The sequence below is a fragment of the Lates calcarifer genome, linkage group LG6 (genome assembly GCF_001640805.2).
Source record: "Lates calcarifer isolate ASB-BC8 linkage group LG6, TLL_Latcal_v3, whole genome shotgun sequence".
NCBI classification, from domain to species: domain Eukaryota; kingdom Metazoa; phylum Chordata; class Actinopteri; family Centropomidae; genus Lates; species Lates calcarifer.
The window spans coordinates 15,497,734-15,522,004 of record NC_066838.1 but is presented as its reverse complement, the minus strand read 5'-3'; the positions used below and the strand labels follow the sequence as shown (position 1 = coordinate 15,522,004).

The 24,271-nt window shown below is 40.5% G+C and overlaps 3 protein-coding genes and 1 pseudogene across 12 annotated transcripts in view; 3 read left to right on the top strand and 1 right to left on the bottom strand.

Annotated features, from left to right (window-relative positions):
- Positions 1 to 38: 38 nt before the first annotated feature.
- On the bottom strand, positions 39 to 4,664 carry LOC108877893 (F-actin-capping protein subunit alpha-1-like; annotated as a pseudogene).
- A 345-nt stretch (positions 4,665 to 5,009) lies between these two features.
- apeh (acylaminoacyl-peptide hydrolase) lies at positions 5,010 to 13,278 on the top strand. 2 transcript variants are annotated; one of them, XM_018668114.2, is made up of 23 exons: positions 5,010 to 5,153; positions 5,635 to 5,764; positions 5,848 to 5,974; positions 6,082 to 6,169; positions 6,362 to 6,437; positions 6,526 to 6,617; positions 7,254 to 7,328; positions 7,453 to 7,590; positions 7,708 to 7,799; positions 7,922 to 7,962; positions 8,139 to 8,260; positions 8,480 to 8,540; positions 8,635 to 8,732; positions 8,877 to 8,928; positions 9,104 to 9,192; positions 9,378 to 9,516; positions 9,849 to 9,932; positions 10,466 to 10,546; positions 11,323 to 11,411; positions 11,711 to 11,928; positions 12,254 to 12,356; positions 12,438 to 12,544; positions 12,645 to 13,278. In XM_018668114.2, the coding sequence occupies exons 1-23, from the start codon at positions 5,142 to 5,144 to the stop codon at positions 12,748 to 12,750; spliced, it is 2,220 nt and encodes a 739-aa protein (XP_018523630.1). In that variant the 5' UTR covers positions 5,010 to 5,141; the 3' UTR covers positions 12,751 to 13,278. The 2 variants fall into 2 exon arrangements, with proteins under 2 accessions (XP_018523630.1, XP_018523629.1); XM_018668113.2 differs by lacking the exon at positions 5,010 to 5,153 and having other exon boundaries at positions 5,378 to 5,764; positions 11,738 to 11,928.
- A 374-nt stretch (positions 13,279 to 13,652) lies between these two features.
- On the top strand, positions 13,653 to 19,040 carry tlr9 (toll-like receptor 9). Its single transcript, XM_051071284.1, has 3 exons — positions 13,653 to 13,781; positions 15,320 to 18,292; positions 18,410 to 19,040. The coding sequence occupies exons 1-3, from the start codon at positions 13,779 to 13,781 to the stop codon at positions 18,614 to 18,616; spliced, it is 3,183 nt and encodes a 1,060-aa protein (XP_050927241.1). The 5' UTR covers positions 13,653 to 13,778; the 3' UTR covers positions 18,617 to 19,040.
- Positions 19,041 to 19,839: 799 nt separating this feature from the next.
- The window catches only part of LOC108877885 (ERC protein 2), a 147,573-nt gene continuing 143,141 nt past the window's right edge, over positions 19,840 to 24,271 (top strand). For 8 of the 9 annotated variants that reach the window (XM_051071283.1, XM_051071278.1, XM_051071277.1 and 5 more), the window contains exons 1-2: positions 19,840 to 20,189; positions 23,093 to 24,229. In XM_051071283.1, coding sequence (XP_050927240.1) covers positions 23,366 to 24,229 — 864 coding nt within the window. In that variant the 5' untranslated portion in view covers positions 19,840 to 20,189; positions 23,093 to 23,365. Of the gene's footprint in view, positions 20,623 to 23,092; positions 24,230 to 24,271 lie in introns of all 9 variants that reach the window. The other variant, XM_051071276.1, reaches the window with a different exon arrangement.

Below are 24,271 nucleotides of genomic sequence, written 5' to 3'. Positions count from 1 at the left end.
TATCTGACAGGAAATGAAAAGGAAAATAAACAATCAGCCAAGATGTTCAATCCATTTATTTATTTATTTTTTTACAACAGAATGGGGCAGTACAGTCTTGAACTTTATAACTGATCGGCACACAGTTGTAGTATAGTGTGAGGGTTGAACACAGCACAGAGTCTAGCTAACAAGTAACTGATCCAGAGTCAGCCTACTTAGAAGTCGTGGAACACATACAGTATGATGTGGCCTTACAGAAGTCATGTAACACATACAGTATATGATCTTGCCTTACATGGCGACTGCTTTGCGTTCACTTGGCATTGACCAATACACAAATAGTTTGTTACAGTTAAGAGTGCAATATTCTAAGACTCAAACAAAAACCAGCATATTAAAATAGAAATTTGCATACATGGGTGGGAGGATGGAGTTCTTTACCATAGGAAAGAGATTTTGGCAAATAAATCTTGGTTATTATGAGTATGTTTTCCTTTCACAAAGGAAAAGCTGTACAGCAATGGAGGTGGTGTTGCCAAAGTAAGAGACCAGAGAATGCATTATAGATGCAGCAGCGTAGAAGTTGCTTTACCTTATTTCAGTCATCTTTGCTTGCATTGGTGGAGACACACACATCAGTGGAGCGCAACAGAAAACAAGTAAACATTCCCTCAGCCCTGACAGACACCGACAAACATATAGGTCTACGCTGCAGGAACAGAGCTATGCTGAGGATTGTGCTACTCCTAAATGCTAACAACAGGTAAGAATACTGTCAATTTCGTTAGCAACGTATAACTAAGTTCCATGTCAGTTCAGCAATACTATAAGCTTAGAACCAGTTAAAATGTCAGATGAATGCTATTCATTTTCCTGCAAATGTCTAGATTTTACTGATGCACCCGATTTCAAATTCCAGAAACACTTTCATAAAATTATTTTCCTGTCCCTCAAAAATCAAACCCTGAAATGTGATGATGTGCTTGATTTCTGTTCTCAGCTGCCTTGTGCAGTTCTGGTTTTTCTGCCTGTGTGCTCAGATCTCCACTGTGATATGATCACAGCTCTGCATCAAGAAAAAATATAGTAACTTCTGACACCTGAGTCTAGGGAGGTCTGAGACTCCTTAGATGGCTGACGGAAGATGTACTCCTTTAATGTAGCAGTCCTGAGCACAGCCCTGCACACTGACCCCAACACAACTCTTTCACAACACACATCCAGAAGTGACCAGTTTCTCCAAACCATGATTTTCTCCATAACTGCAACTTCCTTACAGCAGATGGATACCTGTGCCTAACAGTCTGCAAATCTTCAGTTATGCTTTTTTTGTTTGTTTTTTTGTTTTTAATTAATTCCTTGCCCCATACTGACATAGTTTTGCTTTGGTTAGTCCTTGCGCATGTACAGGTGGGTTGTGGGACAAGTGGAGCGTATGTCTCCCTGGTCAGTCCCTGCCCCTCCACTAGGCATTCTGCATCTCCTTGCCAATTTTGTAACTCAGGATCTTATTCCAGTCGATCTTAGTGCGTGTGACAGGCAGCTGACGACGCAGGGCCTTAAAAGTGGTGTCAGACATGGTCTGGTAGTTCTCACTGATTGCAGTCTGAGGGCAAAACATGGAAGAAAACAGGCGTCAAATATATTATTTGTACATTTCAAAATGTTTCTTTATGAATGTTTCAATTAGTGTAAAACATAAAATGTGTGTGTACTAAGAGGTAGCTTACCTGGTAGTCATTTTCAGCGTTCTCAATGATGTCAACAAATTCCTTGGCTGTTTGGCTTTCATTCTGTTTCAAAGACACACATACCATCATCACCCTTTATCCTACTAACAGAGATGGATGACTTCCTTTGAATATACCTGGTGCTGATACAGCCAGTCTAACACCATGTATGAAGAGTAAGGTTTAAACCATGCTGAAAGACCTTGCACAAGTGTTTACTTACAGTCACTGGTATTGATTCCTCCACCTCTTTATGGCTAACCAACTGCACATTGCCATCTTCATAATAGTGCACCTGGAGACAGACAAGAACCTCATAAGTAAGCTGGTGTTTTTTAAAAATAAATGTTCCTCCTTGACTTGCTATTATTTATGCAGATGAGTGCACAGAATTGAATTTACCTGGATTTTCAACACTCCCACCACCTGAGCAGTGGACTGTCCAATGGTAAGCTTCCACTCTGACCTACAGCGACCATTCCTGTGTTAGATAAAGGAAGACAAGCCCTACGTTACAATCAGACAGCAGCATCACACACCAGTTTCACTTTCATTGTGTGTAAAAATGTAAAGCTAAATTATAAATATTAGGACTATATCCTATCAGATACATATATATTCAAAAATGTTTAAAAACAGCTGTTGCTGCAGGGAGGACAACTGTACCAGAAATTTTTGGGTTGAAACTGATGTCCCTCAATGCAGGCTATGATAGTTTGTTGACCGTCAACCGTCTTCCCATAGACCTGCAACACACACATAGTATGTGGATGGGTAAAATGTTGTCTATACTGCTTAGATTACTATTTGTCACAATTTTTGTGCACCTTACCGTGCAGACTCCAGTAGGGTAGTGCTCTTTCACGTAGGCACTAAGGGCAGTGTCACAGGCATCTCTCCAGCTTCTCAGGGCCGTATCTCCTTCATAAGGCTGCACATCGCTCACCTCTTTTCTTAGGTGATCGAAGCGGAACGACAAATGGTTGCGGGGGTCCAGGAAAGCGTCCCTGACCCAAGTCACCATGCTCTGTGATCAGGACCTATAAAGGAAGGGAAGGGAAGGCTGAAAAAATTCTGGCTCATGCATTGGCTCTTCTGAATAGGAAAGACTTAAAGGATGAAACATACCGGCTCATCGTAGCCCTCTAGTTTGGCAGGAGTAAACTGATCCATGTTGTACTGGGCAAAGGAGCTACACAACATGAATGGGCACAAAGGTACAGCAGACATTCATAATATGACATCTAAATACTTTCAACACAGGTTTTCCACTAACCATTTTGAAAACACTGACCATGCTTGTAAAACTCACTGCCTTTCAAATAATAAGCCTCAAAGTTGCAAATATATTCCTCCATGTGGAGGTTCTGGTGTAATAAACTGCGTAAATTATAAGTATTAGAATTGAATGTTACTTACTGTGAAGCCCCCTCCCTAAGGAGGTTGTCATTATTGAGAAGAAGCCGCACATCTAGCAAGAAAAAAAAAAGAAACCAGTGTCTGTGTAATGCTCTTAAGAGACAAAACAATAAATGATTCAAATCAGAGGTAAAGTAACTTTTATTAGGCATAGGCATCTTAGCACAGCTGCTCCTTACCATTGAAGACTTCATTGAACTCTCCTGGGGGAGCATGAGTCACAAAGTTGGCCGCTATGCGGACCTATGGAAGCCAATTAAACAAGACCAATTAATTCAGCAAATATGATAGTATGACTTGCCATAAAGTCAGCAGAAACAGAGACACTACAGACCAATAAAGCCATTGTTTTTTTTCCTGGTCATTTATGGGGAATGACTACAGTATCTCAGATGCAAAAGAAGTCAGTCAACAATTACACAAAGTATGTTTTGCTACAAAATAATGCACTTCTAAGAGTATGATCGATATATTTCAATTACAGATTTTGTAATTTAGATGAAAATGTCTTCCAGAAACAAACATCAGGACATTGTAGTGCATAAACGCAGAATAAATAATGTATTAGAAACGGCTTGTCTAGGCAATGTGTCATGTCTTTATCATACCATGCCATCACAACGTCCTCAATTTTCCTCTTCATAGACCTTCAACCTTAAATGCCTCTTGATTTTCAGGAGTATGTGTTTATGTATTGAGTTGCCACTCTTGTTTCTCCCTTCAAAACTCGGGTAGCTGTTTTGAAGGGTACACGGAAAATGAAAATCCCCTGTCTTCATCTTTCCCAGTATAAACACTACTTTCATAGTCATTTGAGCCTTGCCTCCAGCTGCTACTGGTATTACAGGGAGTGTCACTATCAGGCTCAATCTAAACTGTAAGCACCCATATCCTGATCTCAGGCCATGTGAGTCTAACAAGTATTTGAGCTGCAACTGAATCTGTTTGACCCAGAAATCCAAAGCAAAGTAACGTTAGCCGCTAATGTAGCTAACGTTATGTGAGAAGAAAACGTAGCCCACACTGTAATTATTGCAGACTAGTGTGGACATTGCTACACAATTTTTGGAGGTGTATCAGTACATCTATGTCCATAATTTAGTAACAACTATTTTAAAGTTTTTCGTAGGGTTGTCCGGTGGTTAAACCCCTCTATGGGCGTTTTATTCACCCGCTAGCCAACTATGAGCTTTAACTAGCATTGGCTAGTTAGCTAATCGTAGCTTGAAAACACAAGTTTATCATTTCTATGCGTGACCAAAAACTAGCATTCTCTTCCAAAAACTTAACTGTTAATTCATATCACCATACAACACGAGTGGTTCTCTACAAATAAGAGAAATTTGCACTGAATAAAGAATAAAATAGTCTCCAAACCTTCTCTTCATCTGACAGCGGCTCCTCAAAGTCAGCCATCTTGGCTCTTTGTGACCCCACCTACCTCAGCTGACTGACAGAGCCAGTGCGGCGGTTGTCATTCACACAAGAAACCGACCTACACAAAGTAATTTAGAAGTATGTCTTGTCAAAAAATAAATGTGTAACTGTGCTTCAACAGAAAATACTACACTGAAATATATAACCATGCATAGGCGGGATTCAAAATAGTCTACAGACTATTATTTACAACGCAAGAAGGCGTTGAAAAGCTCAGTTATTTTACTTGTCTACATCTTCCTTTTGGGTGTTTCTGAGGTGATGCGCCTACAAAATAAAAGCATGGGTATGTGTTTGTCTGCTATTGGAGAACGTTCCAAGTCGTCTAGCTCACGTCTTAGACTTCTCTATACGATTTATTCATTAGTATAAATCATTAAATTTTTCCCGAATGCAGGTGTTTTGGTACATTCAGGAACGGTTTAAGAAGCGTCTGATTTGATTTTTGAAGTTCCAAGAGGAAACCGCTTCCCTCTTAGGTTTACTTTTGGCTAGCTTTGTACTGGAACACCCACCCCATTGTGCTTGTATCTGGTTGGCATTCGCACAGTAGCGACACACACCGTTACTATCATGGAGTCACAGGTAAGATTAAATTTAATTATTTACTTGAGCAGATAACGCACGCAACCAAAATAAACTTTAGTTGTAAAGACACAAATGTATAGCTTGCGTCAATGACACTGTCATTGCCGTTTTGATAACAACTGAATTAACGTTAGCAAGCTTCCAGGTCAAGCTAGCTGACGGACTCTGGTTCGGTTGTTTGCTGTCACTTGCCACAGGAAGTTCCTGGTCAGATTAAATCCTCCAAACACTATAGAAACAAACTGGCTTGTTCACTTGGTTGCTTTGTCTGTCGTGCAGCAGTCACTTGACTGGATTTCACTACGAATTAGGTTTATGTTTACCAACTGACGTCTGGTTTTGGTAGCAAACTGTTAACTGTACAAACTTGTGTGTGGCTGGCTAGCTTCCTAGCTAGGACATGAATAAGGCATTGTTCGTTGTGAGACAGTTTGTGTCACTGAGACGTGGTGTGAGTTATTCTGCCGCCTGTTGTCAGGTGATGACCAACCCTGAGGAAATTGCCAGGCTCTACAGAGAACTCAGCCTCTTCCCCTCTTTGAGCAGAGCAGATGTGGGACCTGTCATCACCTCTCAGTATGGAGGCAAATACAGCAACATCTACACAGGTGTGTGTGTGTGCCATACTAAAATGTTCAGATCTAGGTATGTGTGTTGAAATTGGTAACATTTTATTTACTGTCCTCTCCAGAATGGAGCCAGCGTGATCTGGAGAGGAATGAGAATGTCAAGTTTTGCCGACAGTACATTGTGTTCCATGATGACAAGTCGGTGGTTTACTCTGGAGCTTCAGGAAACTGTACTGAGATTAAAGGAGAGTAAGTAAACCTTTTTTCATTTCATCTGGAGTGAGGTCGGAGATGTTCACCCAGACCTAACTCTGAGCAAAGTGAACAGTGTCTCATCAATGTGTTTTTCCTGTCAGGGTGCTAAGCAAGGACTCTCCTTCAGGTGAAATGAAAGCTGTTGTCAGGGAGTGTTCAATCAAAGGAGAGGACAAACAGTTTCTGGAGGTGTGTGACTCAGATTCAGCATTGGGTGTCTCACCCACGATGCTAAATGCCTGTGTTCTACTTTACTCTTTTATTGCCCCATGTATGGTGCCCATCATTGTGCTCTGCTTTCCACATGTAACCTGTGACTTTGCATTTTGAATCCAAGATCCTTGACCTCTCTCTTCTCCTGACGTCTTTGTGACCCTGCAGATTTGGAGTAAAAACATCAAGATGAAAAGCATCGATCTAACAGCCTTAAAGAAGCATGGCAAAGTCTATGAAGATGGTAAGTCACCTGCACTTAAAATCAGCATTTTGCTTTTCACCCATGCCTTGCCAGTGCAGGTGTTAATCACTCTATTTTGCATCCTTAGAACAATTTGGCTGCTTGGTTTGGTCCCACTCTGAGACCCACCTTTTGTATGTGGCAGAGAGAAAGATCCCCAAGGCAGAATCCTTCTTCCAGGTCTGTCAGCAAAACTGGCTTTGAGGTTAAATTAACACTGAATCACACAGGGCACTACAGCACTGCTCTTTAAAGGTTGAGACTTTCAACCATGATGTCAATGTTGGGATCAAGATCAAGATCAATGGCTCAGTGATTGCCTTGTTGCACAGCATTGGTGCATGTTGCTAGCTATTCTGTGGTTTTCTGTAAGGAATCTGAATTGAGAATACAATTGAAATTGAATAGAAAGTTTTAAATACATGCTGAATGAATGATGCAGAGTTACCTGCACTAATGGCTTCAGCAGATCAACACTCCAAATGCACCCGCCAAACTGGATCAAATATATCTCAAAGGTTGCTGCATGCCATTGAAAATAAGCTTATCGCCCAATCTTAACTACACTGCATACTGGTTCCTTTTGCAAATGGTTTCATTTTGAGTGCATCCCAGGTATTTTCCACCACCTGTCATAAGCAAAATGCCTTTAACACTCATTGGGATGTGGCCCTAAGAGCAGTGAAGCATGTTTTCTGCCCTATATGTTATTTAGTGTTGATTCACCGTTTGCCATAGGTAACAGGCACTGTAGGATTAGTGTAATGCGAAGGTTGGTAATAATTTGTTATTCTGCATCTCATTTTCTGTTTGTAGACTGTGTCACCGGAGTTGTCTTCAATTGGGGATGAAGAGGAGACCCTGAGAGTGGATAAAAAGGAGGCTGTAAAAGTGACTGGAAATAATTCTATTGAAAAACAAAACATTTTCACCATTCAGAGGTGTAATTCAACATTCTTTGGTACATTCCTCTTTAGCTTGTTGTGTGTTTGCATTTTCTGTTCTTTTCCTGCAGGGGGAGCAGTTTGTCTTCCGTGAGGACTGGGGAGAGGCACTTGTTGGTAAGAGCTGTCCGGTGCTTTGTGTTTTGGACATCGAGGGTGACAACGTCTCTGTGCTGGAAGGAGTGCCTGAAAATATCTCACCTGGACAGGTTAGTACAACAGTTTGAGCAATGATTGGTGGTTTATTTTGATACATTTGCCCATTTCTAGTGTTCTCATACTCTCTCTTTTTTTCTCTTGGTGTTGCTACCACTCTGTATCTGCAGGCATTCTGGGCTCCAGGTGACACAGGTGTGGTGTTTGTGGGCTGGTGGCATGAGCCCTTCAGACTTGGCCTCAAGTACTGCCCTAATAGGAGGTGACCACTGTTTACACTGATCAGAGAAAAAAATTGAATTAAAGCTGGACCGTCAGAACTTACCACAGTAAAGGTTATAAGCTAATTCTGCAAATTATTCATGTTTCCCTTCTCTTTGTCAGGTCATCTTTGTTCTATGTGGATCTTACTGGTGGGAAATGTGGTAAGTAAATGCTTGTTTCTTCTATTATTAAGGCCAATAATACCTGTTTCATAAACAATGTCCAGGTAAGGTAAGGTCTGAATAAGTCAGGTGCTATGGACACACACAGGTTTTATGCACTTCCAGCTACACAAGACTGCAGATATTCATGAGTATTTGTTTGTTGTGCCCCTCAGAGCAGCTGTCATCAGGCACCAGTGCAGTGTCCTCCCCCAGGCTGAGTCCAGACCAGTGTCGAATTGTGTACTTGGAATGTTCTGTCTATGGGCCACACATGCAGTGCAGCAGGCTCTGTATGGTAAGACAGAATAGAGCCTCTTTTCCACACACAACATGTCTACTTTCCCTTCTGTACAAAGTGTACTGTCTTCACTTAAAATAACTTAGAATGGATATTTCTTCACACAATACACCAGCTTGTACTTTTCTATTCTGTTGACATTTATATTTGTTGAGGCAAAAATGAATTTGAATGCTTACATATGCTTTTCTCTGTCTTTGCATATTTTATATCTAGTATGACTGGTACACTAAGAAAACCTCAGTGGTGGTGGATGTGGTACAGCGACCTGGAGAAGGTAAGGAATACTTGGTAGTCACATGAATGCCTCCTTTTTTCACTACATATATATAAACCTTATGATGTCTTTCTGTTTTGGTGTGACTTTACAGATGGCTTTACTGGTATCTACAGCTCTCAGTTGTCCCCTCAGTGCTGGTCAGCTGACAGTCAGCGTGTTATTGTAGCTTGTCCTCAGCGCAGCCGCAAGGTACTGTCAGCTCCCGGGAAATGACATGTTATGACAAAAATTAGACAATAAGGCTCGCTGTTTTCTCTGATAAATTTACATTTTGCACGTAAAACCTTTTCATCATTTTTCATCTGAAAAAAGTTATTATGGTCTCTCTTGTAGGATCTATTGATGGTGGATATAAGCACGGGGAGCGTCACCTCTCTGACTTCAAGTGAGTCGTTAAGATACTTTGATGAGCCTTGACGTTACTCACACTCACACGATATTGTAGTTTACTTAAATTTGGTGTTGACAGTCTCTGATAGCTGATCTTATTATAGCAGTGTTCTGGGACTGCACGAACGTATTCATTTCATTGTCTAATGATGTTCTTTGTTTTCCTGCAGAGTCTGATGTTGGTAACTGGTGTCTGCTAAACATAGAGAGAGATCTGATGGTGGTCAGCTGCTCTTCTCCAAACTGCCCTCCAAGTCTGGTAGGATCGGTGTTTTTAAAAAGAGTGTTCATATTTTGATATATAGGATATATTAAGTATGCTGCTGCATTAATGGAATCTTTTGGATGGGGTTGGGGGTATTTTACTGCACAAAAAATAAAACTCCACGAGCTGGAGAATTTACTATTGTATGTCAATTAATACCATGTAATTTCTGTGTCCAGAGGGTTGGTTTCCTTCCACCCAGGGATTCTCAGGAGGAAGTGGTGTGGGTTACTTTGGAAGACTCTCAGGTGTTGCCAGATATCTGTTGGCAGATCTTGACTTTCACCCCTCCCCCTGACCAAGACAACAGTCAATACCGTAAGAATACAAATTGTTCGTTTTCATAATACGCAGACAGGAGTTTTCCATAAATCCTGTCTTTGAGATTTCTGCTAACACTTATCAAACTAGATTACATTACCTTGGACAGGTTTACCTACTAAAGTGGTAAGGAAGTATATATAGTATTTGAGGCTATACGTAAGGTATACCTGTTTTGTTTTTTTTTTTTTAAAGAATAAACATTTTTAGTTTTAAATCAGAAAGAATAATTATGTCCCCAAATTTATGAAAGGTTCTGCTGTTTATTGGATACAAATAAAAACATGTATGTCATCTTTAAAGGACTAACTAATATTTCCATGTTCTAGCTGGCCTTGATTTTGAAGCTTTGTTGATCAAACCAAAGGAAGTGAAGGATGGAGTGACGCTTCCTCTTATTGTCTCTCCTCATGGTTGGTTACATCACATTATGTGCAATATGGTTGTATAGCCATTCTTTCTAGCACAAACAAAAAGAACATGATTAAACATTTTGCTACAGTTATGTAATATTACCTAACAAAAAGTTAGGAAATATTACATAAATGTTTGACAGTATCAACATTATGTAGTATCCAAAAAAGCATCATTAATATGACAAATTTTGTGCATTGATTTGCAATATGCCTGCATTCCAAAGTAAGTAACATGCTGTTAATCCATGTCGAATTTATTTTTAGGATTGAGTCTGTGTTGGGATTTGTTTCTGTTCAGTCAAGAGCTGCTGCTACAGATAAGATTGGCATTGCCAGCAGCAGTTGCTATGACGATGGTACCCTTAGTAGCAAAATGTTTAATCATATTCTCAAAACCAAGGATGTTCTTTCATAACACAGCTCATAGTCCTCTAATATGTTTCACATATTTTAATTGTTGTTGAAAATGAGTATTTGACATTTATGCCTCATAGGACTAAGGTAAGGTACATAAATTGTTTTTTCATTAGGGGGTCCTCACTCTGTGGTTGTAGCTGATTGGCTTCTGTCCGCCTCTGTCCTGTGCAGGATGGGATTTGCTATATTACTGGGTAAGTTCATGTGTGACACTTGCTCAGAGGACAGACATCCACTGATAGAATATATGCTCTATACACATTGTTAAAGACAATAACCAAAGGCTCACAGTCTTTCTCCATGCAGATAGAAGATAGTTTGGCGTTCAATTTAGTTACTTTGCTGGGATTGTCGTCTAGAAAAAGTATTTAATTTACATTTTCTTAGCCACTTTAAGACACTTAACATATTTTTCCCTATCTTGTGAACATTTAAAGCGCTCTCATGTACTTCAGGAACATGCCGCTCAGGAAAATCCAATAATAGCTTGGTTGCCTGGTACATTTACCAGAGTTGATACTTTAGTGTGTCAACTTCAAACTTTAGTCTAGTTTTCAAAAATGATCAGACCATACTTGCTGCTCTGTGACTTGTAGGAGGTTCAGTTTTATCTATCCTGTGCAAAATAAGACCTTTTTTTTGTTAACAATGGTCTTACTGATCAGTGGGGAAGTTGTAGCTTCCCATTGTATCCAGTATCTTGAATGCTGAATACTGAGCAGAACTGTGCTCAAGGTGGCAGTTACTGAGGTGGCAGTTCCTGTTTTTTGACCTGTTTTTTTCAGATGACCCAGGTTTTGAACCAGCAGCCCTCTATTCTCACCCTCACTTCAATAATTTCTAGGATTCTGCCAGCAATAAAAAAAAGTGTTTATTGGTACAAGAATACATCATAAAATCTATCCCAGATGCATAGCAGATAATGTGCATAATAAGAAGAATAATGTGGTTTTTGCATAATTTTTTTCAGTGAACTATCGTGGCTCTCTTGGATTTGGCCAGGACAGTATCCTCTCATTACCTGGCAATGTTGGCAACCAGGACGTCAAAGATGTTCAAGTGAGAACAAAAAAGAGGCACAAATGGTGTTTACGACAGTGGTTGTAATGTTTTGCAAGTCATGAGATTGATTAGCTTTAAAAGTATCTTCAGCTCCTGCCAGTAAAAATGACTTTCAGTGTTGCTTTATGGTGATATCTTTGTTTATAGTGTTGACCCAATAGGTTTCTATAATTAATCTATGTTAGTTGTCATAGTTTCTGTTTAAATCGTGTCTCAGCAGCATACATTACTCCCCCGTATTCTGTTTTGATATTTTCCATGTGTCGTTCAAATGTTTTTTCTTTTTTTTTTTACAGTTTTTCCATGTGTTTTCTTCCCACCAGTTTGCTGTTGAAAGTGTCCTAAAAGGCAGTGAGTTCGACAAGCAGAAAGTGGCTGTTTCTGGGGGATCCCATGGTGGTTTCCTGGCCTGTCATCTGATTGGCCAGTACCCAGGATTCTACAAGGCCTGTGTGGCTCGCAACCCTGTCATCAATTTGGCCTCGATGATTGGCAGCACAGACATCCCAGACTGGTACGTCTTGGCATGCACATCCCCACACTCTTGCCCACATTTGTTTACTTGTTTTGTGACTGTGTCAGTTATGCACAGCTACACATCTGTGGCGTTTTATCATTGGCATCCCTGACATTCCCATCTGGCAGCTGTGAGCAAGTGAGTGGGATAAAGGGCATGTGCCTGCCTCACTGTCAGGGAAGGAAGTGTTCAATAATGCACACCAACACTGCAGGAACAAAAGACCCCAAAGCTTGTGATCTATTTTCCTCAAAGTGATCTTTTCTCCCTGTTTTTTCTTTTTTAATTTCTTCCTGTTGATGTTTAACTATGGATTTCGCAGGTGCATGGTTGAGGCTGGCTATGACTACAGTGTAGACTGTCTGCCTGACCCTGCTATTTGGGAACAGATGTTGAACAAGTCTCCCATTAAACATGTCACACAGGTATGTGTATGCGCCCTGAGTGCATGTGACTTCATTGGTGTTGTTACACAATGTAGTAACCTAAGGTGATCTCTCGTTTAGGTACGGACACCAGTACTGCTTACCTTAGGGGAAGATGACAAGCGTGTACCTAACAAGCAAGGAATTGAATATTACAGAGCTCTGAAAGCAAAGCAGGTCCCAGTCCGGTAAGCAGCTTCTCAGAGTACCATGTTTTTTTGGTTATGCTGCACTGTATGACAGGGCTTTTATTGTGCATTCACTAATGCTCTGATGTGTGTTGTTTAGGTTGCTGTGGTACCCAGGGAACAACCACTCTCTGTCCAAGGTGGATGCTGAGTCTGATGGGTTCATGAACATCGCTCTGTGGATAATTCAACATTTAAGTCAGTGATGGTAAATATCAGACAAATACATGGTAGTGTGCCCATGCTGCTGTTGCTGCCAAGAAAAGATAAGACACCCTGCTGTGTTTAAGAGATATTATTCTCCTGTTTCAAAGACAGTGTGAGGTTCAATCCAAAGCCAAAGCATTGAATGTTCTCTCCGACCAGAACACACTTTGTGTAACTGTACTTTACATGTAATCTATCTGTGGCTCTGATAATTGCCACAATTACTTCCAATAAGTGACTGGGGAAACAAGCATTTTAACACAGCACTTGAAAACAAGCTGTTTTGATACAGTTTTGAGTCTGCATTTTATTGATACTATTCTCTTTTTTTGCGGTCTCTACACACACAGAAAATTAAGGGCTTTTTGTTTTTTTTGTTTGAGGTTATATTAACAAAGGACATTAATTTAATAATCAGTCTTTTCTCTGCTCACTATTACTGTTTCGTTATAAAAAAAATTACTTTGTCCCTCTTGATTTCATGGGTTTCATGATTCAGTGCACTTAATAAAGTGATGAGTCTTGGATATGTGGCTCTTTGTTTAGATTAAAAAGGATTTCTGTAACCAGTGGTGAAGTGATATATGATTGTCTTATACCTATATGTAGGAAATGTAGTGAATTATGGAAGTCATCCATTTTTGTCCACCAATGAGGAAAGTCAATGGGGGCAAAAAACTCTCCCCTCTCTGACATTGCTTTTTTTCTGTCTGTGCTGTCAGAACATCAAAGCATTGAGTAAATTAGACTCTATATTCTCAAGTGATTGTCATAAAGGATAGTACTGTTAGTACTTGAGGTAATGTCTGTGCCTAATGTCCCTCATGAATTTGACTTAAATCACATGATTTGCATCAGGTTGCCGTACCCTTTACTAAACTTCTGCTTTCACTTCTGCACTTCTGCATCCCGTTTGAGTCACTATGCAGATTTTTAGATAACCTTTTATAATCTATCCTGGTTGCTCCTGGAATAAAGATTGCTTCATCTCCCTCCTGATTTGACTTTTTTACAGGCTCTACCAGCAATGGTAAGTGAGATGATATTGTATTCTACCATCAGAAATGTGACTGTGACAAAATTATTTATTCATACTATTGTCAGATTAGAGGGACATAAATAGCTGATTGGAAAGGCTTGAAAAAGCCAAAATGATTTTACTTGAAGTTGTTCAAGGCTACTAACTCTAGGATGCATAGGATGATATTGATTCAATGTACTGTATAACTATATTCTCATACAGTACAGTACACCATAATTTTTCCATCTTTTTTAAATTGAAATTTAAGCTATTTAAATCCAATGAATAACCTTAAATGTACAAATGTCTGCTGTCAACTGAAAAATCACCTAAATTTAATAGAAAACAAGCATTTTTTGGGGATTAAGGAATTGGTTAACTTACAGCTCTCCTGCAACAATGGCATTAAATAAAGCCTTGAAAGTTAATGCAAAAAATTTTTACAGGTGCCCCAACTTTTTCTTGAATACTTACATTCCCTTTGTCTGTACGAAGGTAGTGTTGGAACAAGGTCATAGTGTACAAGGGGTAACTGAAAAGTTTTTTGCCAAAGGTAGAAGAGTTGAGTTAAACGGCTCTCGTTACATGCATGTGCAGTTAAGCTCTGAGTGATTATACAGAAAGTTTCAAGTTAATAGCTTTTGTTATATTTCTGTCTCATTTAATTAAAATTGCACCTTTGTCTGAGAAAATGCAGAACATCAGCCTTTGTGCAGTCATGTGCCAAATGTGTTGTTCAGCATGTTGATCAACAAAAAAGTTGTTCAACATCCACCCTCTTAATGTGATTTGGCATCTTCAGATTACTACTGCTTACCCAAGATGAAGAAAGGGCTCAGTGTCAGATGTCATTTTGACAGTGCTAACTTGCAATTTGTTATTACTGAGATAGAAATGCCACAAAAGTTACTAACTTTAAACTTGCTGCGTAATCACTCAAAAAGTTGGAACTGCGTGTACACGGAACAAGCTTTTCAATTAATCTCCTTCTACCTTAGGCCACAAAGTTATCAGTCACCCCTTGTATATTGCTCTCGGAACGGTGAGAGTGACAGGCTAATTGGTCACGGGTTGATCCTATAGCAAGATAATGACTAAGAAGAAGAACACAACTAGAGAGTGGCTTCAAATGATGGAGGACCAGCACAGCCTCCAGACTTAAACCCTATCGAGCTGGTTTGGGATAAACTGTACGAGAGGTGAAAGTGCAACGTGTTTGTGGGAACTTTCCAAACCGTGTTTCATTTTCATAATAGAAAAAACATCACAAGTGTGTTCAGCTGCTGATTGAGTCAAAGCTCCAGATTAAATTTAGGATTTAAGATTCTATTAATCCTTTTTTTAAATTCTTATTTATTTGTTGTTTGTACTTTAATATCAGAAACACTGAAACATTACACTGTACATTTCAATAACGACTGGAAAAATTGAGGTGTTCTAAAACTTTTGACCGGTAGTGTGAAATGAAACCACCTGTTTGGATAGCATTTTCTAACCCATCAACAAACAAATGAGCTGAATTTGGTTTCTTGTTTTTTTTTTCTCAGGCTGTGTTGAAAAACATCATCTTCCTTTGTCAGCTTCTTCCATTTGTGCGAACCATAAATATCAAATTCTTCCCATGTGATACAGATGACAATGCCACCACAGTAGACTGCTATGACAGACCACTCAAGCATGTCCCTTTCATCGCATCTACCACTGTGGTGTCAATCAATTTAAGTCAGACTAAGATACAGCAAGTGGGGCAGCATGCTTTTGCACATGTCCCAAACCTTCACACTCTGAAAATAATGGGGAATTGTCAACCAGGTCAACTGAGAGCCTTAGAAAACCGGTATTGCAAAATGGAGATCCACCATTATGCCTTCAAGAGCTTACTGAAGCTTGAATATCTGCATCTGTCAGGAAATAGCCTCACCTCTATACCCTGGTTACCTGAAACCCTAAGGGTTCTCGATCTACAGAATAATCGTATCTTCCACATTGTCCAGCCTTTAAACACTCCAAATCTCGAAAACCTCTTCCTCACCAGGAACTGCTTTTATGCAAACCCTTGCAACCAGTCCTTTTACATCAGTGAAAGGGTTTTTAGAGAGCTCCATAAACTCAAAAACCTAACATTAGGGTATAATAATTTGACAGCTGTCCCTAAAGGACTGCCACCCTCACTGGAGAGTCTGGATTTAAGAGAGAATACAATCACAAAGGTCTTAGAAGGAGCTTTTGCCAACCTGACTAGGCTCAGGGATTTGAATTTGGAGTGGAACTGCCAGCGTTGTGACCATGCAGCAAGGCCCTGTTTCCCTTGCCCACAAAATGTCTCTCTAAAACTCTACCGAAACTCATTCTATTCTAAGAACAGCTCCATCACCTACCTAAGCTTGAGAGGCAACTCTCTGAGAACATTTCCAGAGGGTGTTTTCAAACCTTTGAGGAATTTAAAGAGGCTAGACCTCTCTGACAACCTCCTGGCATATACTATGCAAAATGGCACCTTCTTCACAGAGCTGAAGGGCCTCACTTGGATTAGCCTTATCTATAACTATGAACCACTGAAGACATTTCCGGAACTGATCCTTTCCCCACATATTGTTGATATATCTGGTCTACAGTATCTCCTTCTGAGTGGTAACTTTTTCCACCAACTTTCAAACCAGAGCCTTGTGGTTCTGTCCAAGCTTAAAAATCTAAGGAAACTAGAACTGAGAATGAATTTCATTAATACTTGTAACTTGACAGATCTGAAGCAATTAACACATCTCATCAATATCGACCTCTCCCAAAATATGCTCAATTTCCTTCCATGCTGCTCCAGTCTATCAAATGAGATTGTGGCACAGAAAAGCTGTCAGAACCAGAACTTGTATACACATGATTTACGCGACCAACCCTTTATTTTGAGAGATCGAGACGTCACATCTGGAAGTGAGATCTGGGAGTCCAACCAATCAAATGTGTACGGAATGTTGGAGGACAGTGCACCACGATTTCCATCATTGTGGGATTTTAGAAATAATTTCTGCAGACATAAATTAACATTTGACCTGTCGCAAAATGACATTCTATCTCTTAACAAGAATGTGTTTGTAGGCATGGAAAATGCAGTTTGTTTAGACCTTTCCTTCAATTACATGAGCCAGGCATTGAGGGGTGGTGAGTTTGATAGTGTGAAAAATTTAGTTTTTCTTGATTTGTCTTACAATAGGCTTGATTTTTATTATAGCAATGCTTTCAGTGAGCTTAAAACTACTCTGAAGGTATTAGATGTTAGTAATAATGACTTTCACTTCAAAATGAAGGGCATGGGCCATCATTTTGACTTTCTTCATAATCTGACTAACTTGGAAGTCCTAAGTCTAGCAAACAATGGCATTGAGATGAGAATAGATCAAAGGCTGATCAGCAGCTCTGTGAAGTACCTCTATTTCTATGGAAATCACCTATGTACTATGTGGGAATCTGATAACAACAAGTACACTCATTTCTTCCAAAACCTTACAAACCTTACCTACTTGGACATCTCCAACAATGACCTGATATCAATCTCACCAGAGGTACTGTGTAACTTCCCAGGAAACCTTGAGACCCTTAGCATCAGCAACAATCTGCTGAACTATTTCCCATGGCAGAACATCTCAGCACTCAGTAATTTATGTCACCTGGACCTCAGTCAAAACCATCTCTCTTATTTGCCCGATAGAGTCATAGAATTTGGAGCCAATTTTTCTCTCTTGGACCTCAGTCACAATCACCTTAGTTTTGTTCCTGAGAATTTCTTCAGAAAGGTAAAATCCTTGAAATATCTGTATCTTAGCCACAATCAGATCAAGGAGTTGAACCATCAGTATTTCCCTGCCCCTTTTAAAAATGGTAGTGCCCTTCAACAACTCACCCTGCATGCGAACCCCTTTAAATGTGATTGTGATACATCTTGGTTTGCAGACTTTTTGCGTACTACTCCAGTAAAGATTCCTTATCTCACCACATATATACACTGTGAATTCCCAGAGTCCCAGCAGGGTGAGAGTATACTGTCTATGGACCAGCGTTCCTGCCAGGACATATATGGTAGCTTAGCATTCCTCATCTGTTCCTTCATGGCTGTGACATTCACTGTTCTGCCCCTACTGAAGCATCTCTATGGCTGGGATATGTGGTATTGCCTTCAGGTGCTTTGGGCAGGACACAAAGGCTATTCCCAACTGGCTGGTACTGATTCACAGTATCACTATGATGCTTTTGTGGTGTTTGACACCAGGAACCAGGCTGTGAGAGACTGGGTCTACAATGAGTTGACTGTCAATCTGGAGAAGTTGGGTCACAGGAGATTTTGTCTCTGTTTGGAAGAGAGGGACTGGATTCCTGGGCTTTCGTGTATTGAGAATCTACACAGTGCTGTCTACAACAGTGTGAAGACGGTGTTTGTGCTCTCCAGTGGTTTTAATGGTGGTGAGATGGTGAATGGTGTGATCCGCCAGGCTTTCTTCATGGTTCAGCAGCGGCTTCTGGATGAGAAGGTCAGTAAAATCTATTTTTCACTTTAATGTGCATTTTATGGATGTCAGTCTTGCCCTTTTTGATCTGCTGTCATGTTTTTACAACACAAAATTATTTCTTATTTTTATCTAAACAAGGTGGATGCAGCTGTGCTGGTTCTGTTGGATGAGATGTTTCCCAAATTGAAGTACCTTCAGCTGAGGAAGAGACTGTGCAGAAAGTCTGTGTTGTCCTGGCCCAGAAACCCAAGGGTTCAACCCCTTTTCTGGAATCGAATGAGAATGGTGTTGTCATCAGATAACCTCAAATTTTATGACAACAACATGAGTGAAAGTTTTATATGACTACACTTAAACTGCCAAGCCACCTTGGTGGAAAAAAAGTATTTAATCCCCCATTACCTAATTTTGACAAATTTACCCTCTCACTGATGATTTATGTCATAATACTTGATAGTTTTTTTTTTTTTTTTAATGTAACTGTAATTTCTTTCATCAAAATGTGACAGCTCCTCCATATGAATATTTTGCCTTACTTTTTTACCAGATTGTTCTGTTGTTTTATTTTTTTTTCTTTTTGATATTTTGACATTGTCATGAATTCTTTATATTTCCAATAAAGTTTCTTCAGTTTTTTATTTTTTATTTTATTTTTTATCCTAGTCTTCGGGGGTGTTGAATTGGTATGTAAGCTACAAGTTAACAGATTGTTAATTTTAAGTAATTGTAGCATTTGTAATTGGACTATAATAAACCTGATTTCAATCCACTGCCTTGATTCCATTGATAGTATTCATCTTAGTATTACAAGAACATACTGTAGTGTACCTGTATTAAAAAAAAACACACAAAAAACCCACCCAACCCCCACTTTCAAAATTTCACTTCTCTCTGGTGAGATGTCTGCAGGAAATGAAACTGTTGATTATGTCTTACAGGTTACAGATGACTGCTAACATCTTCAGCTGCATCCATTCAAAGTAAGAAAGATATTGCCCATGAATTCTCAATAAGTTTGAGGGGAAAACTTGGGAAAGAGTTGTTGTGTAACTACACCAATTTGTTAGTAAAATAAGAAATCGAGGAAGTTTAACATAAGTGACTGCAGGCAGCTGACTGTAGGAGGAGGTTTAGTGATGAGTGACAGAAGTGCACAGGAGGACACTGAAAGTAACAAAACCAACATGTGCTGTGGGAGCAGTGCAGCTGCTTGTACTGTGCATCTATTTTAGCCTGTAGTCTGGGATTTCGTTTGTTGTCTCGTGACCTGGGAACTCTGACTGACAGAGAGCATCTCTTTCTGAGAGTGAAACCTCTGACCAAAATAGTCATTCTTTTGTATTTTCTGGGTGAGATATATTGAGTAAACGAACAGTAAACTGAGCAGCTGGTGGACTACCCTGGCTCATGTACACAGTTTTGTAGCATATTCAAAACTAGTTATGGCTTTATCCAATCACATGGTGGAATTTTAGATTAGTTCTCATGTAATATAATAAACAAACACACTTTCATGGGATTAAATTACTGATGACTGTCAGGGCATTTGTTGTCTGGTCTGCACGAAAAATGATTGGAATGCAATTCAATTTGTTTATTTGCTTGAATTTACATGCAAATGATTTTTTTTTTTTTAGTTTGTCTAGCCAAGGCCATGCAAGTGCCATGGCCAACTGACGCTCATGTAGGTGTATGAAAAAAAAAGAGAAAAAAGAAGAAACGCTCCAATCGTTGCTATTCCTGCTGCCCCACCACACCGTGTAGGTCGCGCACGCGCCAGCTTGGGGGAGAGCGCGCCCACGCGGACCCGATGGCAGGACAGGTCATGAGAGAGCTGAGCCGATGAGATCATGGAGCCTGCGCCGAGGTCGGACAGGGTACGGCTGAGACTTCACAGTGATGGAGAGGTGCCCGTCCGGTAAGATAGACAGCACACGTTGAACGCACACCTGGACTCGGTGGCATCATTTGACAACAATATTTAAAGAAAAACATGAAACTGTGCTCTTTCAGTTTGTGTGGCAGATTAATTATTATGTAAGGCACTAGCTCGAACTCATGTAGCCGTGTGCATATGAGCAAGAAACTAATCCTTCATGCCGTGGTCGTAGTAGAGTTATTCGGGCGTCTGTGTCCAGGCTGCGTAGTCACATGCACAACGACCGTTTTACTCGTGCCACTCATGAAACATAGTGAGGTCTACTTGACAGTTTGTCCGTTAAGCTGGCGGCATGTTGAGCTTCACGAGAGGCGGTCGTATGGACAATACATTATCATGCATTTGTGCTATTGCAGTTTGGGTGGTGACTCGACTTTTCTCTTCGCGGCAACAGCTGGCTGCCAACTCAGAAGTAAGTGCTGAGGCTCGGGGACCGGCGCGAAGTGAGGCGTTTCCTACTTGTGACATTTTTAATTTTTTGTCTCACCAGTCCGTTCTCTGTTTGTCAGTTTTTTTCTCGCTCTGTCAGTGTGGTTTGACATGGGGGTGTACAGCTGCGCAAACTTGGCGCACAACCCGTCGAAACTGACCAGCAACACTGACTTATGATATCTCCATCTTACTGCAAATGATAGGCGTAGCTTCAGCAGTAGCAAGCTAACATGTTTGCATTTTCCTAATTTTAAAATGGTTAGACACAGTAATATTTGTTATTTTATGTTAATCATCATCTTTTAGCCCCCCATGTTCACTTTAGATAAATTTTACACTTGTTTTACCGAAATTTTGATGGTTCCATTGCTGGCACACAATTCATTGTCTCAAACAATGATGGATAAGGGATTGACAGCTATGTTTTGACTGACAAGTAGACTTAACCAATCTCTCAGTTGAATCCTGTGTAGTGACTCCCAGCACCCAATCCTCTTGGATTAGAGGAGGGATTATGATTTGGATTTGCCTCTGCTTTGCAGACAGTCTCCAATATCTGGTCCATCACAGACTAGGCTGCGCTTACTTTGATTCCCTGAGGATATTTTTTTTACCCAGTTGTATTAATGTATGGCTTTTTACACCTCAAAGACAATGAGTGATCCCATACCCTTCTGTGTGATATAGAAATATGATATAACACATGCTGATTTGGCCTTAATATGAGCACAGTCTTAACATGCAGTATTTTACAAGTATGATTTAGCCTAAATTCCAAGTGCCTATTTTTGTCCTCTATTTTTAGTTGAAGCCTAAGGCACTGATATGTCTACAGCCTGATGAAGTCTGATGATGAATTTGTAAGTGCCCCAGAGGGAAGGTAGATAATAAAGACTGGTCTTCCAATTCCCTCTGCATTCTGCCATGGGTGTAGCCAATTGCACCATTTGCTCCCTGTTTTCCTTCAGAGCAGGCTTTAGAATCCTTCTGCTTTAAACAGGCAGGGAGTTTTAGTGCTGTCCATGGTGCTGAAATGGTCCAGCTGGTCCCTCTCAGTGTTTTTTTTCCCCACCATCTACTGTGGTGACTGTGGCTGTAGGCCCTAAGAGTAGCCAATAGTATGCTGCACCACTAATCTATAGCCCGGTGATTAGAGATGTTGCTTTCCTGTCTTCCCATCACTCTTCACAACTCCAAATGAGGAGAGAGTAATTACAGCTGAAAATGTCAGTGAGATCAGTGGTTCCCAACCCTGCTCCTGTGAACTCACAGTCTTACTCATTATCTGTCTGTCACTCATTCTCTGGATGAATCAGTGCAACAACTAATGGTATTCGCTATCTGAAGTCTGTAAAGTTGCAGGTATTTAGTTTTCACCCATGAACTATGTTATTGATCAGATAGTTCCTGATTTAAATCATCATTCTGCGACTGTTTAGGTACAGCTCTTGTAGTACTGCTGCTGTATTTAGATAGCACTGAATATTTCTTACGTTTTCAATAGTTTCATAATACAGTTGCCAGTCCTATCAGTCCTCTATCGATGCTGCTTGTGTTACTTTTGTTCACAGCTTTTTTTTACAATTGGCAACATCCTTTTCATAATACTGAGCACACTATTTCCAAACTGTTCAGACAGTTCTTTTTACCGACATGCAGCTCAGCACAACAGTTAATATCACATCCAAAATGCACCAATGCAACCCAAACACACTACCACACTACACTACACTACTAGAACAATGACAACATTTGCTTTTTAACAGTAACACTTTGTCACTCTTTACACTATGGCCTAAAAAACACTAATAGGTGGCATTACAATACGGATCACTATTATCTTTGATGTAGTTTTTATTTATTCATTTATTTACCATAACTTGTGATACCATTACAACAAACAGAATAGTACATATTTAATTGCATGGATAGTAGTATCCGAAAGTATATGTCACACACATGAGTCAGAATTTCTGCAGTATGCTTTATTTTTTCCATTTCTGTGTAGAGTGATTTCAGGTGCTCAAAATAAAAAACAAAAGCAACTCACTCTGTGCCTGGGAAGGAATGATGAAACAGCCACACTGTCCCCATGAAATGACAGAAGCAATAGGATTCAGCCTCACCTGTCCCCCTTTCCTCACTTGATCTTTCACAGAGGTCATTAAGGAATGAAAAAGGCACTCAGTCTTGCATTTCCAAATTAGTGGTTAATATTTTTTTACATTTCTTTTTAGCTGTAAATATATTTGAATGTAGCCCTATGTTAGATTTTGAATGTAAATTAATCATTTTTTTCAAGAGTGTTTGTTTTGAGAAAACAGTTAATGAATTTTAAAAGATGTGGTCATTGATTGATTGATTGAGAAATGCATGTTAGCTATTTTTTTTTTAAAACTATAATATTATCTGTCTCTCTGTCAATGTTTGTCTTACTTTTACTTGTCTAGAATCCATGATGTCCTGCACTGTAGCTGAAACCACAAGACCTCTGGCCTCTGTGTCTAGGAGCCCTGTAGCCGACAGTCACTGCCACTTTCTTTTAATAGGACTAAAAAAGACTCAGCCTCAAGCCCTAAACAATCAGGAATGGACAGGTGAAAACTGAGAGGCTGAAAGGTGGCCTTTATTCCAAACCTTGTTATTCATTCTTGTTCCACAAAATGAAAATATTCCCAACCTTAACAGTTTCCTTTCATAAGTCCACTTTTGCCATATAAAAAATGCCTTTAAATATTAGAGCCAAGCCCACGCAGAGCAAGCTGTCTGCTGGCGGAAAGAGTAGCGGGCACACTGATGGCAGCACATCTCATTCACGCTTTTCAAGGTCCCCTAAACAGGGGAAAGGTAAACAGGCTGTGAGCTCAGCACCAGGCTCCCGCTCGGGGCTAGAACCAGGCTCTGTGTCAGGGGGTGTGCCTGTGCCAGCCCCTAAATTGGCAGGAGGTCAAGGGTCAGTGTTGAGGCCAGGTTCAAAGAGCAAAGCTGCCACAGCAGCAGACAAAGGAGCAGCTCATGGTTCAGCCACAGCACCCGGGGGTAAAACCCTGTCTATGGAGAACATCCAGTCTTTGAGTGCTGCCTATGCCACCTCAGGCACCATGTACCCCAGCGAGCGGGACTCCTTAGAACCCTCTGGTGGGTACCCCAAAGGCACCATGACACTGGGCAGGAGCACCAGCCGCTCCTCCTACACCGGCCGGACAACAGCAATGGGTAGCAGCCCAAACATCACCTCCTCTGGGCTGCATCACCCATCAGACCCCTATGGAGACCAAACCTTGCATTCGGTGGGGACTTCCAGTCTGCGGCGCCAGTCTGGGCGAAATTCACAGATGATGGATTCTGGTGGACGGGGTGAGGTTTCCACATTTGATCTCCAGGCTCAGTTGAGGGAGCTGCAGAGGGAGAATGACAACCTGAGGAGAGAACTAGACGGAGGGAGGGATGGAAGGACAGGCCCTGGCGTGAACAGTGTCAACTTCTGGAGCCCCGACGTGAAGAGGGACAAGGGGGTCAGGCGGGAGGAGGGAGTGAGGACTTCGGTTCTCAAAGACCAATACAGGACGAACCAAGAGGATTTGCAGGTGAGAAAATGGACAAATTGAAGAGTTTGTTTCAAAAATGCA